This window comes from Phoca vitulina, unplaced genomic scaffold, assembly GCF_004348235.1.
Source record: "Phoca vitulina isolate PV1807 unplaced genomic scaffold, GSC_HSeal_1.0 scaffold2, whole genome shotgun sequence".
Lineage (NCBI taxonomy): Eukaryota > Metazoa > Chordata > Mammalia > Carnivora > Phocidae > Phoca > Phoca vitulina.
The window spans coordinates 85,971,369-85,985,799 of record NW_022589705.1 but is presented as its reverse complement, the minus strand read 5'-3'; the positions used below and the strand labels follow the sequence as shown (position 1 = coordinate 85,985,799).

At 36.5% G+C, this 14,431-nt stretch overlaps 1 protein-coding gene across 18 annotated transcripts in view; it reads right to left on the bottom strand.

Annotated features, from left to right (window-relative positions):
- Positions 1–14,431, bottom strand: part of EIF4G3 (eukaryotic translation initiation factor 4 gamma 3) — a 333,115-nt gene that overhangs the window by 67,324 nt on the left and 251,360 nt on the right. For 15 of the 18 annotated variants that reach the window (XM_032391835.1, XM_032391850.1, XM_032391860.1 and 12 more), the window contains 5 exons: positions 12,024–12,270; positions 8,310–8,443; positions 6,610–6,729; positions 6,120–6,230; positions 428–598 (listed from right to left, as the gene is read on the bottom strand). In XM_032391835.1, the coding sequence (XP_032247726.1) occupies positions 428–598; positions 6,120–6,230; positions 6,610–6,729; positions 8,310–8,443; positions 12,024–12,270 (783 nt within the window). The remainder of the gene's footprint in view (positions 1–427; positions 599–6,119; positions 6,231–6,609; positions 6,730–8,309; positions 8,444–12,023; positions 12,271–14,431) is intronic. The other 3 variants (XM_032391889.1, XM_032391921.1, XM_032391929.1) reach the window with 1 other exon arrangement.

Genomic DNA, 14,431 nt, shown 5'->3' with positions numbered 1-14,431 from the left:
ACCAAACAATAAAATAGCAGGTTGTCTGGCACCCATTACGCTAAAGATTTTAGAATAATGCTTTTTTTTTTAAAAAGATTTTACTTATTTAGAATAACATTTGTTTTTTTTAAAAGATATTATTTATTTGTCAGAGAGAGAGAGTTCAAGTAGGGGGAGTAGCAGGCAGAGTGAGAAGCAGGCTCCCTACTGAGCAAGGAGCCCGATACGGGACTTGATCCCAGGACCCCGGGATCATGACCTGAGCTGAAGGCAGATGCTTTCACCCAGGCATCCCTAGAATAATGCTTTTAAAAAGCAAAAAAATTACAAAAATCTTCAACTAAAATCTCTAGGTATACTAATAGGACAAAATAACAAGTTAAAGCAAATTAAAACAACAGCATTATAATTCCAAAACAATGTTAGAATGTGCTTCTGTTCTCACCTGAGTTTTAATGTTTTCAGGATCCTCAGCTTGGCTGTCTCGTTTTTGGCTGGGCTTCCAGGCATTCTCTGCCTTTTTCAGGTGCACATCTTCTTTCACAGAGACTGTGATGATCTTCCTGGGCTCTCTTCTCTGGCCAGGTTGAGATCTTCGTGGTCCAACGTTCAACAACTAGGACAAGAATATTCTTTATTATATCTACAAAGTGTACTTAAGATTTACTGCCTCTGCTGTGCCGCTCAAGTCAAGCCTGATGATCACACTAAACACTTCTTAGATGCAAAGATGGATAGTAAGCACTTAATTTAGATGTGATCTTTTTGGGGGGAGAAGGTGAGAGGACAACCTTAGAATACCATCAATGTAATGTTCTCCACTACTACAGTTTTTAATCCTAAAGTCCTAAATTAGATAAAGTGATGGAAAATTTTGTTTGATACTGCTGTTGTTCCTAACAAAAAAGAGTACCCCCAAACTGAAGTTTTATTTTTTACTAGTCGTGTGACTTTGGACTGCTCACTTGAATAATTATACATATTCAGAGGCATCAATCATCACAGTTATAAAGCTGCTTCAAAAACTAGGTTTCTATTCTGCCAGTGTGAAATGCAAATACAATTTTATCACAAAAATTCTTTATAGCATAGACATCCAGCCTTACTACAGATTACAATGGATCCCCGTAAATTTCCTGGGCCAGAAATACTAAAATAAGTCTTTCTTAAATCATTAAATCAGATTTAGCTAAATTGTTCCCTGAAAAAAATTTCTTCTCTTTGTCAGTTCTTAACTCCTGCTAGAGTCCCACTATACTCACTCTGTTAAAAACACTTGCTGGCATGTCATAACGGTCATCAAATTAAGAACAATTACTGCAAGAGATAATGAAGTAAAAGTTGCATTCTGTGTATTAAAGTATCCCTAATAGTTGCTATCTTAAATGCTAGGAAATAACTTTTCAAGATTAAACATGTTGGGTTGATAGTAAGTTCTGTTCCTTCCAGATCTGTTACATTTTTGTGATATGCCATTTCTTTCCTTTTTTTTTTTTTTTAAGTAGGCTGCACAGCATGGAGCCTAAGCAGGGCTTGAACTCACGACCCTGAGATCAAGACCTGAGCTGCGATCAAGAGTCGGACGCTTAACTGACCGAGCCACCCAGAAGCCCCTGTTATACCATTTTCTAAATGCTGAGTTAAATAATGTAATTAAACTTGAAGAGGGAAGAAAAAAACTTGACACAAGACATACAGATCAGAATCATATCTCACTTAGTGCCCCAATACTGCCCTTTTGAATTTATATGAAGCTTCAGAGAAGGAAGTAGAAACTTAAATTTCATGCTAAATTTAGATAAGAAAACAGGTTCTAAGAGATACATGGTCTGAGGCCAAAACTAATAAGATTGAAAGCCTTTAAATAACACTCATTCTCAGAATTATACTTCACCATCTGCCCTAATCAGTAATAGCAGTATTATCAAGGATCAAAATATAGAATTCCTGGGCAATACACATCAATCTTGTCAAATATATCCAGCTAAGTACTCAGCATAAATGATACAATCTCAGAGTATTTGGTACACATTAAAAAGCCCAAGGTACCATACATAGTTTCACTAAAAAAGAACTGAAGAAGATCACACTGGAAAAGTACCAACAGGGAGCAGTTGCTAAACTGGACAGTACTACTATAAAAACATTTATTTATAACTGAAACTTTGATATAATAGCCCAGACAAAACAATTCTGATAAGAGAATACAGTACACCAAATATTGTCTGATTTTTATAATTCAGGTTATATTCTAGTGTAAACTAGAATGGATTACTAGTGTGGGTTAAAATCTTTTTCAATGCTTGGGTAAGTTCAAATAAACAATTATATCACAGGACATTTAAACTAATCCATGCATTTGCACATAAAAATTTGTCTAGAACAAAGATTAGTGAGTGTAATGAAAGGTAATTATGTCAAAAGCAGGTAAGAGCCGCAGTAATCATAATTTGGGGGTATAATTTTAATCATGTTTGAATGAAATATGAAATTTCCATTTCCAAAAAGTACTTACTGGAAATATCAATGAATATGCAATGAAATTTGAATATATAAAGTAAATATGACTTATGCCAAATCTCTACCAGCTCTAAGACAAATACGTACGGATTTTAAATGAACTGCATAAAGATAGGAGAAATATTACTAAATAGGTAACAACGTTTCAAAGGAAAGTAAGTTTTGAAAAGATAGCATAAGCTGTTAGTCCCAGATAAAAAGTTGGTATTATAACCTTTGTGCAAGCTCCCAAGATAACCTTGAAAATTATTATTTGGTTCACTGGATATAACTAAGAAAGATATTGTTCACAAATATTTAACCAAGAATACTGAGTCTTCAACAGATCTATAATACTTACAAATGATTAACACAATTAATAAATTAATCTCTAATGTACTAATGCTTATACTCTGAAAATGAAATCACTGTGTGGAACATCAATGCCTGAGAGGACTATGGTACAGCAGAAAAAAGAGGCGGATTAGAAGACAAAAGGACTGTGGACTTCGAGTTCAATTCTGCTACTTATGAGCAAAGTTACTGTGAACAAGTCTCTGAACTTTGTTGAACTTAGGCTTTCTCATACATTAAATGCCAGTCCTACCTACAAAAGTTATTATGAGGATCAGGGATATAAGGCATATAAAAGGACCTTAAAAACTAGGTAAGTTATCATCAATACTAAAGAAGAAAAAGAACTTTTTAAAAAGTGTTATCTATATTGATATAATTAACCTCGAACATTTCATGTCCTTTGTGTGTGTGTGCGTGTGGAAAGTTTAATACAAACTGTCAAATTTAGAGCATCCTTCAAAAGATGCACCATATATAATGAATGATTTATTTACTAAACACACATAAAATTAAAGAGTATGGAGTGTATATATATAAAAATGAGCCTGGTCTCCTTGCTTAAAGGACAGACAATCCTGATTGGAAGAGGAACTTCCTGGCTGGCAGAGGAATTTTAAGGTATAATGTGCTCAGGGCCCAAAAATGTGACAACTCAAATGAAACATCAAAATTTGGCACTGATTGGGGCTCCTGGGTGGCTCAGATGGTTAAGCATCTGCCTTTGGCTCAGGCCATGATCCCAGGGCCCTGGGACTGAGCCCCGAATCGGGCTCCGTGCTCGGCAGGGAGCCTGCTTCTCCCTCTCCTTCTACTGTTCCCCCTGCTTGTGCTCTCTTGCTCACTCTGTCAAATAAATGAATAAAATCTTTAAAAAAAAAAATTGGCGTTGATTAACTAGTGAGCTGCATTTTTTTCCCCAGGTGAACTGAGTTTTAAATTTTTTTTTACCCACTCTCGTGTATTTTTCTTAAATGTATTAAATAAAAATCATACCCATCTCTGTTTTAGAGTTCAGTATACATTGGTCTTATCTCATTCATAGACTATAACCTTAAACTCCTCTGCTTACCTGAATAACCAAAGAAAACAGGACCAATATTCATCCTACCAAGTTTTAAAGAGAGGTAAGCCAAGTGTTCCTTTAAGGAGAAAGGGAAGGATGATATAAGCTCAGGAAACCTCTTTGCTCCTAGAATTTTTATAATAGCTCAGCTAACCTCAAAGCTAACTGAAATAAATATGAATGGTAAATTACTAGTCTAGGTCCACTGTCTCTCTCTCAATACATGTCTTTTGGGGCACTTTCTGTGATGTCTGCCCAGATTACAATTAAAATTAACATCACACTTGCTGAGTAATTTGACTTTTAAAAAAGTAGAGAAGATACTGCCTGAGTGCTTCCAACAGATCTATACGTTACTACCCATCACAAGACCTTTATGTTTGAAAATGTTATGTAACTGCATATGACATGTTAAAACAATTGCTACCCATTCAACATATTTTTTAACAAGTCTTTTGCAGTTAAGTTTATATAGGAGTCATAGTTACTGAAGCCACACCAAGAAGCTAAGTCTAGCAGATCTTAGTATCTTTGGATGGTAATCATTTATAAGCCAACTGGGAGGCTGGGAAAAATGATTAGAGGTATGGAACCAAAAACGATGAAGCGTAGGACTGCTGCTTTTTCCAAACAGCATTATTAACTGTTCCTTTATATGTTACATAGCTATATCCTACGAAATTCCCATCTGAATCCACAACAATATACCAAGGTAAGCAGGACAAATTAAGTGGAGCATGTTTGTTAGCTATGGGAGATGCTGGAAGAATAATTACTTGCATTAGGCTCAACATATCAGTATTACTCTGACGGATCACAATTTTACTTAAAAATTAGCTTGTGGCACATGACAGATCTATTTAAAGAAAGTGAAATAACTAAAGCTGACCTTTTTGGAGACATTACAAATTCCTGATAATGGCTCATTTCCAATCACATTACTTTGTACCAAATAACTCATTTACATATGTAAGCAGATAGATTAGTGGGCAAACATACATTGTGGTAATTTTAAAATTCATTTTCTAATTTCAATATTTTGAAAGAGACATAGCTTATTCTTAATCCACAGCACTTCCTTTTTGCTATACCTAATTATTAAACAATAGCAAGCTGGTGCTGAAAAGTGGCAGTATACACTGAAAGAGGAGATGCAGCAAATCATACCTTCTGTTGAGTGACATATGAACAAAGAGCAATATGATAATGACAGATGCTGTTAACCAGAGACTAATCAAAATGGCATCAACATTATTTCTAGTGTTTGGCAAAACAAAGATATAAATCAAAACCGAAACAAAACCAAAAATAAATGCTAACAGAATACAACTTTACACCACCAAAAAGGGAGATAATGTTGAAAAATAAGGTATCAAATGGTTTCTAGAAAACTGCTTTCTAAAGACTTTCTGGTGAGGTAATTAAAACTTGAGAAAAATTTTAATTTAGTATTTACAGAAAATAAAGGTTAAATTTCCAACCTGTGTGAGAAAAGAATATCACACACAGAGATATCCTTAAGATGGTAATGCTCAATAAATAATATGCTTCAAATTAAGAAGATTTTTCTGTAGGTTTTACAAAGCCTTCAACACATTGTAGGCACTGAAGTATTTTTAATAAGTGTTTGGCTGCAGGCAAACAACAAATAATTCAAATATCTACAAAGCGACATTTGTTTCCTGATGGGTACAGTCTTATTTCAAAGCAGGTTTCAAAAGCTGCCATTCCAGAAATAAAACGGTGATGGGAAAATAAAAAGTGACACCTTAAATAAAAATATTTTTACAAACATAAAATAAAATAGTCTTAATAGGGTGATCTGCAAATGTACATCAAGCTCCAAGCTCCTCCAGAACTTTAAATTAAGTGCTCTCTATACCATTCTAGTTTGGGAAAAACAGGTTTTCACATCACTGGCAACTTTCCCCCATGCTTTCTGCAAGTCTACAAAGCATGGAGTAGGCACAGCCTGCCGCATCTTGCACAGCGCAGTGCCCCAGCATAACTCCACTGGTGATGTCACTTCTCCCGCTGAAGAGCCTGCCACTGGGGGTGTAAATGCAACCTGCAGTTTACCAATACTGCACTCTTTTGTACATGTCATTTGTTCATATATTGACTTCACAACCTATAGTAAGTGAGAAAAACCAAACAGAAAATATGATAACACCAGAGACTATTGTTAAAAAAAAAAAAAAAAAAGGATTCAGCGCACCCCTAGAGGCAGGCTCTTCAGGGGTGGGTGCGACATCGCCAGTGGAGTGCAAGCTGGGGCTTTGCTCTGTTCCAGAATTGGCAATCCATGCCTGCTCTGCACTTTGCAAATCTGTAGAAACAAAGACAAAGAGATGACCATTAGCTGACTGTCATCAGAGATCTCAACTATATCAGGACACCTCAAAACAGGAATCCTATTTAAGGCTGGCTCTATTTTAACCCATTTGCAGTTCATGTCAGTTGAAAAAAAATGAAAAAAAAAAAATCAAGACCAAATTAATGCAGACCAGCTTCTCTCAAGTAAAAATCACTCAGCGTATTCTTTATTTGCTTTAATATCAGTATGGAAAAAAAGACAGTCTTCACCTCTTCTACTTCTTCTTGGTTAAAGGAATCATGAAAAAAAGCCGCTCTCTTGCCGTTAGACAAGATGTCATGAAGTCTATGACAGTTTCTAACTAATTGGGTTGTAGGGAACTTGCACTTACAGGTACACCTCTTCCACCAGGGGTTTGCCTTCCAAAATCTGCAAAGGCTGGAGTAAAGTCTGGTCCTCGAGGCAAAATCCGAGGATCCAGAGTTCGCATTGGCAATTTGGGTTGGTTGATCTGCATGAAGAAGCAAAGGAAAGCTTAACACAAGTTTCAAAACATTCAGTACCAAAAAAGTAAAAACTCAGACTGAAAAGTTATGTCAGCTAAAATGATGAGCACTGGCTTTCTGAAGCAGAGAAGTCCAATGTAAATCATGGTAGCTTCTCTGGACTTAAGCCAGAAATAATTTTCTGATGCCCTGGGACTGATTAGGCCTAAAATTTCCGAGGAGAGGCTAGACACAATCGGTAGACTGGCTCAATAGATACTCAAGGACCAGCAGAATGGCACAAGAAAAGCTATGAGATCCTATGACCTAGGGACAAATTTGGGGATTTTTTCCAGGATATTCACCAGGACATCAGAGCACTTGCTTTGAAAAAGCCTGCTATCACATATGTCGATTTTGTTGCTGTTGTTTTATGGTTAGCAAAGCAAATATTCTGAGTGAACAGTAAGTCTCTAAAGGAGATATTTTTCATGTGTGATCACTCGTTTAAAATCTCACTCAATTTGCCTTGTTAATTGGAGGTATCTGGCTCTGTACAGGCATGTATTATGACTGTATATGAAACAAAGTGAAGTAGCTCAGGGAGAAATCAACTAAAAATTGGTTTGAAGTCAGAAACCAATAAGGTAGGCAGACAAGAAAGAATATTTTCTAGAGGATAATCTGATTCAGTGTATGTAAAACCTACCGTCTAAAGTAGTCTCAAATCAGCCCTGCCATATTAGTACCTAAGAGAGAAGACTTAGATACGAAGAGAAATAAGAAACCCTATTGCTATAAAAGAGGAAAATAATACACATAGGGTCTGAATAAGGAGCTGCTGGAAATCTCAAAAAGAGGTAGATCTCATTCTGAAAGATAAGTTACCCTCTACACTTCAGTAAGGATTAATATTTTCTCTTCAAAACAAAAATATTTTAAGCTTGGTCATCATCACTGGTTCATCACTGATATACATAAAATTGGGCAGATACACATCTGACTCTACTCTTTTTAATTTAATAAAGAAAATAAACACTGTACTAATTTCCTGTATGCACCATTAAGATCAGATGTAAAGAGAAAAGGTGCCTATTTATTTGCCAAAACTGAAAAGTAATCACTCTAAGTATATATTAGGGAAATTCTGAAATACAACATTATTTGAATTATATATTATTTGATTACCACTTAAGTTTGATTTGCCAAATACACTCTTAGGCATCTGACCTGTCCTCAATGTCATTCTATTCCATACTGAAATTTTAGAACAGTGAATAAAGAGCTCCATATCACTTTAGCCATATTGGCCCAGCAGACACACATTTTTCACCATATCACTAGGCAATAGCAATAATAAGCAGGCAATTAATGAATTTTAACTCGTTACCACTCAAATATGGGCCAAACCCAAAGTTACAGTAATCTACAATAAACCCCAAACCCAACAATATGTAGGAAAACTCTAATACTTAAACATATATTTTAATTCAAACACATTTAGTCTAACAATTGCTAAAAATTGCTTATACTTCGCATATCTGTACTGATAATTGAAACCAGCACCTTATAGAAAGACAGAGCTTTCTCTGAGTATACAGCTTACTTTGTCAAGAACCACATCACTGATGGGAGGCAGGCCCTCTGGTTTCTGTATACAGGCTGGCATGAACTGGAAGTCCAGCAAAAACTCCCTGTCATATTGCTTCTTGCCTTCAGTATCAGCAGGCTTCCAGGAATCTAGAAAAAGGGATGTAGACAGACAAGTCTCTATAGGGTCATTATATGGATAACCGGGTTAGAGTACAAACTAGATTCCGATATTTACTTTACCCTGTCATAGACTAAAACACAAAGCAAACACTGAGCTACTGTCAGAAAATGTCATGTAAAAATTTTAAACTGTCTTATGTTCTGTTATCCCTTCTGAATACCTTTGGATAGTAATCTGAAATTGCTACAGAAACCACTTAATATACACATTAAGCAGCCTTTGGCCAGAAACATGTAATAATACTCATTAAATAAACTACCAAGCCTTTAAATACCTCAGAAATAAGGAATCTGTAATACTCTTTGGTTTCATGTAAAAGAAGGATACTTCGGTTGTTCACCTGGAAATGTTATTTTGGAGGGGGAAAAAAGGCAAAAGGACACAAAACAAATACAAATAATTTCTGTAAGATTCTGAAAGGCTAAGCAGCTATATATAATTTTCCCCCTGACTATGGTTTTTATTTTTGAAGTATAGTTGACTCAAAATATTGTATTAGTTTCAGGTATACAAGATAGTGACTTGACAATTATATACTTTACGAAAGGCTCACTCACCATGGTAAGTATAGTTAACCATCTGTCACCATATAAAGTTATTACAGTTTTATTGAGTATAGTCCCTATGCTGTACTTTTCATCCCTATAACTTATTTATTTTGTAACTGAAAAGTCTGACCCTCTTAATCTGTTTACCTTTTCTGCCCACCCCCATCTACCTATCCTCTGGCAATCACAGACTGTTCTCTGTATTTATCAGTCTGTTTCTGTTTTTCTATTTGTTTGTTTTTTAGGTTCCACTATCAGTGAAATCATATGGTATTGGTCTTTTTCTGTCTTATTATGCTTATTTCATTTTTCTGTCTTATTATGCTTATTTCACCAAGCATAATACCCTCTAGATACATCCACACTGCTGCAAATGGCCAGATTTCATTCTTTTTATGGTTGAGTAATACTCCACCGTGTGTGTGTACACCATGCATGCACAGACACATGTATATACACATATCTTCATTATCCTTTCATCTATCAGTGGACACTTAGGTTGCTTACATATCTTGGCTATTGTAAATAATGCTGCAATAAACACAGGGGTGCATATATCTTTTCAAATTTCTGTTTTTGTTTTCGTTGGGTAAATACCCAAAAGTAGAATTACTGGGTCATATGGTGTCTCTTATTTTTAATTGTTTGAGGAACCCCCAACTATTTTCCATAGTAGTGGCACTATTTTTATTCCCACCAACAGTAATATTTTTAATATTAATTTTAAATTAGTTTTTTGCCAGAGCACTCACTTTGCTACTATGACTATTGTTATAGCTATCATTTCTCACAATCCTAATCTCATTATACAAAGTTGGAAAATTTCTTGAAATTTTTGTTGGATAAGAAAAGCATGTCACAGTATTTTTCTTTTAATTAACAAAACTCTCATCAAAATCAGGCCCCCAGATCACTTCATGATAGTACTCTGGGTCCTTTTTTATATTAGTGATTCTTAATATGTAGGTGGTAGACTCATGATGGTCTGTGAGAACACTGCAGATATTTTCAACCAAATCCTTATTATCTTACTATATTCATTAAAAGGCAGTCAGTTTATTGGGATCTAAATTTTAAATTGTCGGGAAGCCTGGGAGGCTCAGTCAGTTAAGCATCTGCCTTCAGCTCAGGTCATGATCCCAGAGTCCTGGGATTGAGCCCCGCATCAGGCTCCCCACTGAGCGGGGAGCCTGCTTCTCCCTCTCCCTCTGCCTGCCACTCTGCCTACTTGTGCTCTATCATTCTGTGAACTAAATAAATAAAATCTTTAAAAATAAATAAATTTTAAATTGCTTTTTTTCCAATTACTGTGAGGGTATATTACAGTTTAACTAAACTATATTCAATAGTTTATATATTTATATATTATAATACATATTATAAATTATAAAAATAATAAATATTATATATTTATATATTATATTTATATATTTATATATTACAGTTTAACTAAACTATATTCAATATAGTTGGGGCTTATGGTTGGGTCCTTTTTCCTTGCCAAACTAATAACTGATAGGGGGCACCTGGGTGGCTCAGTCAGTAGAGCATGGGACTCAGAGTCATGCGTTTGAGCCTCATGTTGGGCATAAAGCTTACTCAAAAAACAAACAAAACACACACACACTGACACAGTCCGATAAATGACAATAGTGTCTCAATCTCCTAAAGGACTGGTGGTAGCCACAAGTGCTTCATGATATGATACAAGCCTAGATCTTTAGAAGTAATTTTAGTATATTGAGTCCTAAAATTAAAAAAAAAAATGTAACTATAGCATAGCCCTTCACTTTCATAAAGCCCACTGGCAGCAGTTTACTGGTAGTGAAAAGATCATTTTATTAAGGTGGTATCAATCAGTGACTTTCAAACATTTCTTACTACAACTCACAATAAGAAATATAATGACCATATGACTCAGAACAAATACAAATTTAAATAAAAGAAATAAAAGTTTCTTAAAACAGTATTTACCCTTGCTCCTGTAACGCACTGACAATTTTTTATTCTCCATTTTTAAAAATGTTGGTTGTATGTCACTAATTTTTGTCTAAGATCATTGTTGATGTCTGATACTCTACTTTCAAACCCAATCTGACACAGAAGTCACTCAGATTTGGCAAACTAAGAAAAACGCTGTACCCACCCCAAATTTTCGATCAAATGAACCATCTTTCCCCACATGTCCATGCCAAATCACTCCGAAAATCTCAAAGTTAAACATGGTTTACATAGGATTGGGACAGACTTTAATGGACCTGACGGTGCCTAAAGATGAAAGAGCCTCTGGGGCTTATCATGTATTTCACAGGACACTTCTCATACTGCATGTGCTTAATAAGCTAGTCACACTGCTTCTGATGATTGTAGTTCAGTTCTACAGAGTGATTTCTGTCAACAAATTTCTGCTGTGAAATTAGGGAGTTACAACCAACATTTAAAAATTTTTTTTTCTTTTTTCATTTCTTCCCTTTAGGTAGGCTCCATGCCCAACGTGGGGCTTGAACTCACGACCCTGAGATCAAGAGTCACATGCTCTACCGACTGAGACAGCCAGGCACCCCATAACCCAACATTTTTAAAAGAAGAGAATAGAGTAAAAAATGTCAGTGTATTACATATAGTAAGGGTAAGTGATTAAGGCTTGTGAAATGATGAGCACAAAGGAGCACTGAAACAGCCCTTTCAATTAAACTAAATAAAAGTAAATTCCTCCTGTAGAATTCCACCAGCCTAGCACTGACTGATATCCTCTGCCAGCTGCTCTGCCAGTAAAAGCAGAATACTAGCATCAGATATCACTTCCGCCCACAGAGAACTCCCAGGATTTGCTAGTCCCTAACTTATGCCTGTTAATCTATTCTGTAAATATTACACTGTGATGAGCCTCTTATCTTCCATCCAATATTTCTCTACAAGGAGCCAACATTGCTGTAAGATTATAACAGAGAGAAGGTGAGAAGGAAAGACATGCACAGGAAGGCAGGGATACACTTACCTGGTTTGAATGGGAATGTCACCCCTTCACCAGAACTATCAGTGGAGCCTGAATTAGCATCTATTCCTTCACCCTCAGAAATACTTTCAGCACCATTACGTACAGGCTCAGCTTCTTCTCCATTTTCCTCCACAGTTTTTACTTTTTTTAGGTCAGAGGGGTCTCTTCCAGGATGAAACCCTTGGCTCATTTTATCCTGTTCAGATTCAAGTACTTTGTCATCTGAAAGCTCCTCTTCAGCTTTCGGCTAAAGCATAAGTGAACAGAGAGGTTACATGATTTTTACCATGTAAATATGCATGTAAACCTACACCTATCCCCTCAAAAGGCACAGGAAAACATGTCACTCAAAAAAAGGATGACTGTGTTCAGCATATGGTACAATGCTAAGTTTATTTAAAACACTTTTCTCATTTCATCTCTTGGCATAGAGAAGACAAGTCACATGGCTACTGAAATGCTTTAACATGACTAATGAAATCTAAATGTACCAAAGGTTCGAATGGAAAGAACTGTTAATCCTTGCACTTGTTGGACATGAAAGAGTCCTAGTCAGAAATCTAAATCAAGCACTCCTACCCTTGCCACTAAGGCTCAGCAAATATATAAAAAGAAACATTAGAAGGTATTTTTTTGTATTCCTGTTGCTGCTAAATGGAGAGTTTGATGAATAAAGTATCTAGGTCCTACAAAGTTGATCATCTCTCATTTTACAAGGAGGCCACTTGTTAATTAAAATCTACTTTGTTTATTGGTTCTTAGAAGTCTCTGTGGTTGTAACCTTATTCAAATTATATACAGAAAAGTGCTTGGTATATATTCCTCTACGGAGGGAGAAATCTGGGTTCTGGTGCATCTTATTTTTATTTTTTAAAGGTTTATTTTTATTTATTTTTGAGAGAGAGAGAGAGAGCACACAAGTGGCAGGGGCAGAGGTAGAGAATCTCAAGCAGACTCCATGCTGAGCACGAAGCCTGATGTGGGGCTGGATCTTAAGACCCTGAGATCACAACCTGAGCCAAAATCAAGAGAGGGATGCTTAACCGACTGGGTCACCAAGGTGCTGCTGATGCACCCTATTTTTTTTTTTTTAATTTTTTATTCTTACGTTAATCCCCATACATTACATCATTAGTTTTAGATATAGTGTTCCATGATTCATTGTTTGTGCATAACACCCAGTGCTCCATGCAGAACGTGCCCTCCTCAATACCCATCACCAGGCTAACCCATCCTCCCACCCCCCTCCCCTCTAGAACCCTCAGTTTGTTTTTCAGAGTCCATCGTCTCTCATGGTTCTTCTCCCCCTCCGATTTCCCCCCCTTCATTCTTCCCCTCCTGCTACATTCTTCTTCTTCCTTTTTTCTTTCTTAACATATATTGCATTATTTGTTTCAGAGGTACAGATCTGAGATTCAACAGTCTTGCACAATTCACAGTGCTTACCAGAGCACATACCCTCCCCAGTGTCCATCACCCAGTCACCCCATCCCTCCCACCCCACCCCCCACTCCAGCAACCCTCAGTTTGTTTCCTGAGATTAAGAATTCCTCGTATCAGTGAGGTCATATGATACATGTCTTTCTCTGTTTGATGCACCCTATTTTTATTTTTATTTTTTATTTTATTTTTTTTTTTTTTTAAAGATTTTATTTATTTATTTATTTGAGAGAGAGAGAGCACATGAGAGGGGGGAGGGTCAGAGGGAGAAGCAGACTCCCTGCCGAGCAGGGAGCCCGATGCGGGACTCGATCCAGGGACTCCAGGATCATGACCTGAGCCGAAGGCAGTCGCTTAACCAACTGAGCCACCCAGGCGCCCTTGATGCACCCTATTTTTAAAAAGCAAAATAGAATTGAAGTTATTCACCAGATGATTTTTGACCACAATAGTTTCATATATATCAAACAAAAATTAATTTCTTGGGGCGCCTGGGTGGCTCAGTTGGTTGAGCATCTGACTCTTGGTTTTGGCTCAGATCATGATCTCAGGGTCGTGGGATGAAGCCCCGCAACAGGCTTCTTGCTCAGCGCAGAGTCTGCTTGGGATTCTCTTCTCTCTATCCCTCTGCCCCTACCCTGCATGCACTCTCTCTAAATAATTAAATAAAATCTTTAAAAAAATTTCTTGAGGACCATATATGAACCATCAAAATTCCTTGAGGCACTTCTCCATGAACTTTATGTCTTCCTTTACCATGAAGGGTAAGCACTCTAAAAAAACAAGCCTTTGGAAGAAGCACTCAGAGGAAATAGACATTCTAACTGAAAAATTCATGCTAGGAGAGCAAAAAATAGAGGCTCTGTTGAACTCATTCAACAGAGGATTGTATAAAAGAACGTCATATACACAAGCAAGTGGTTACCCCAATTGATTCATAAAATTGTTTTTTCAAAAAATTAAAGAGT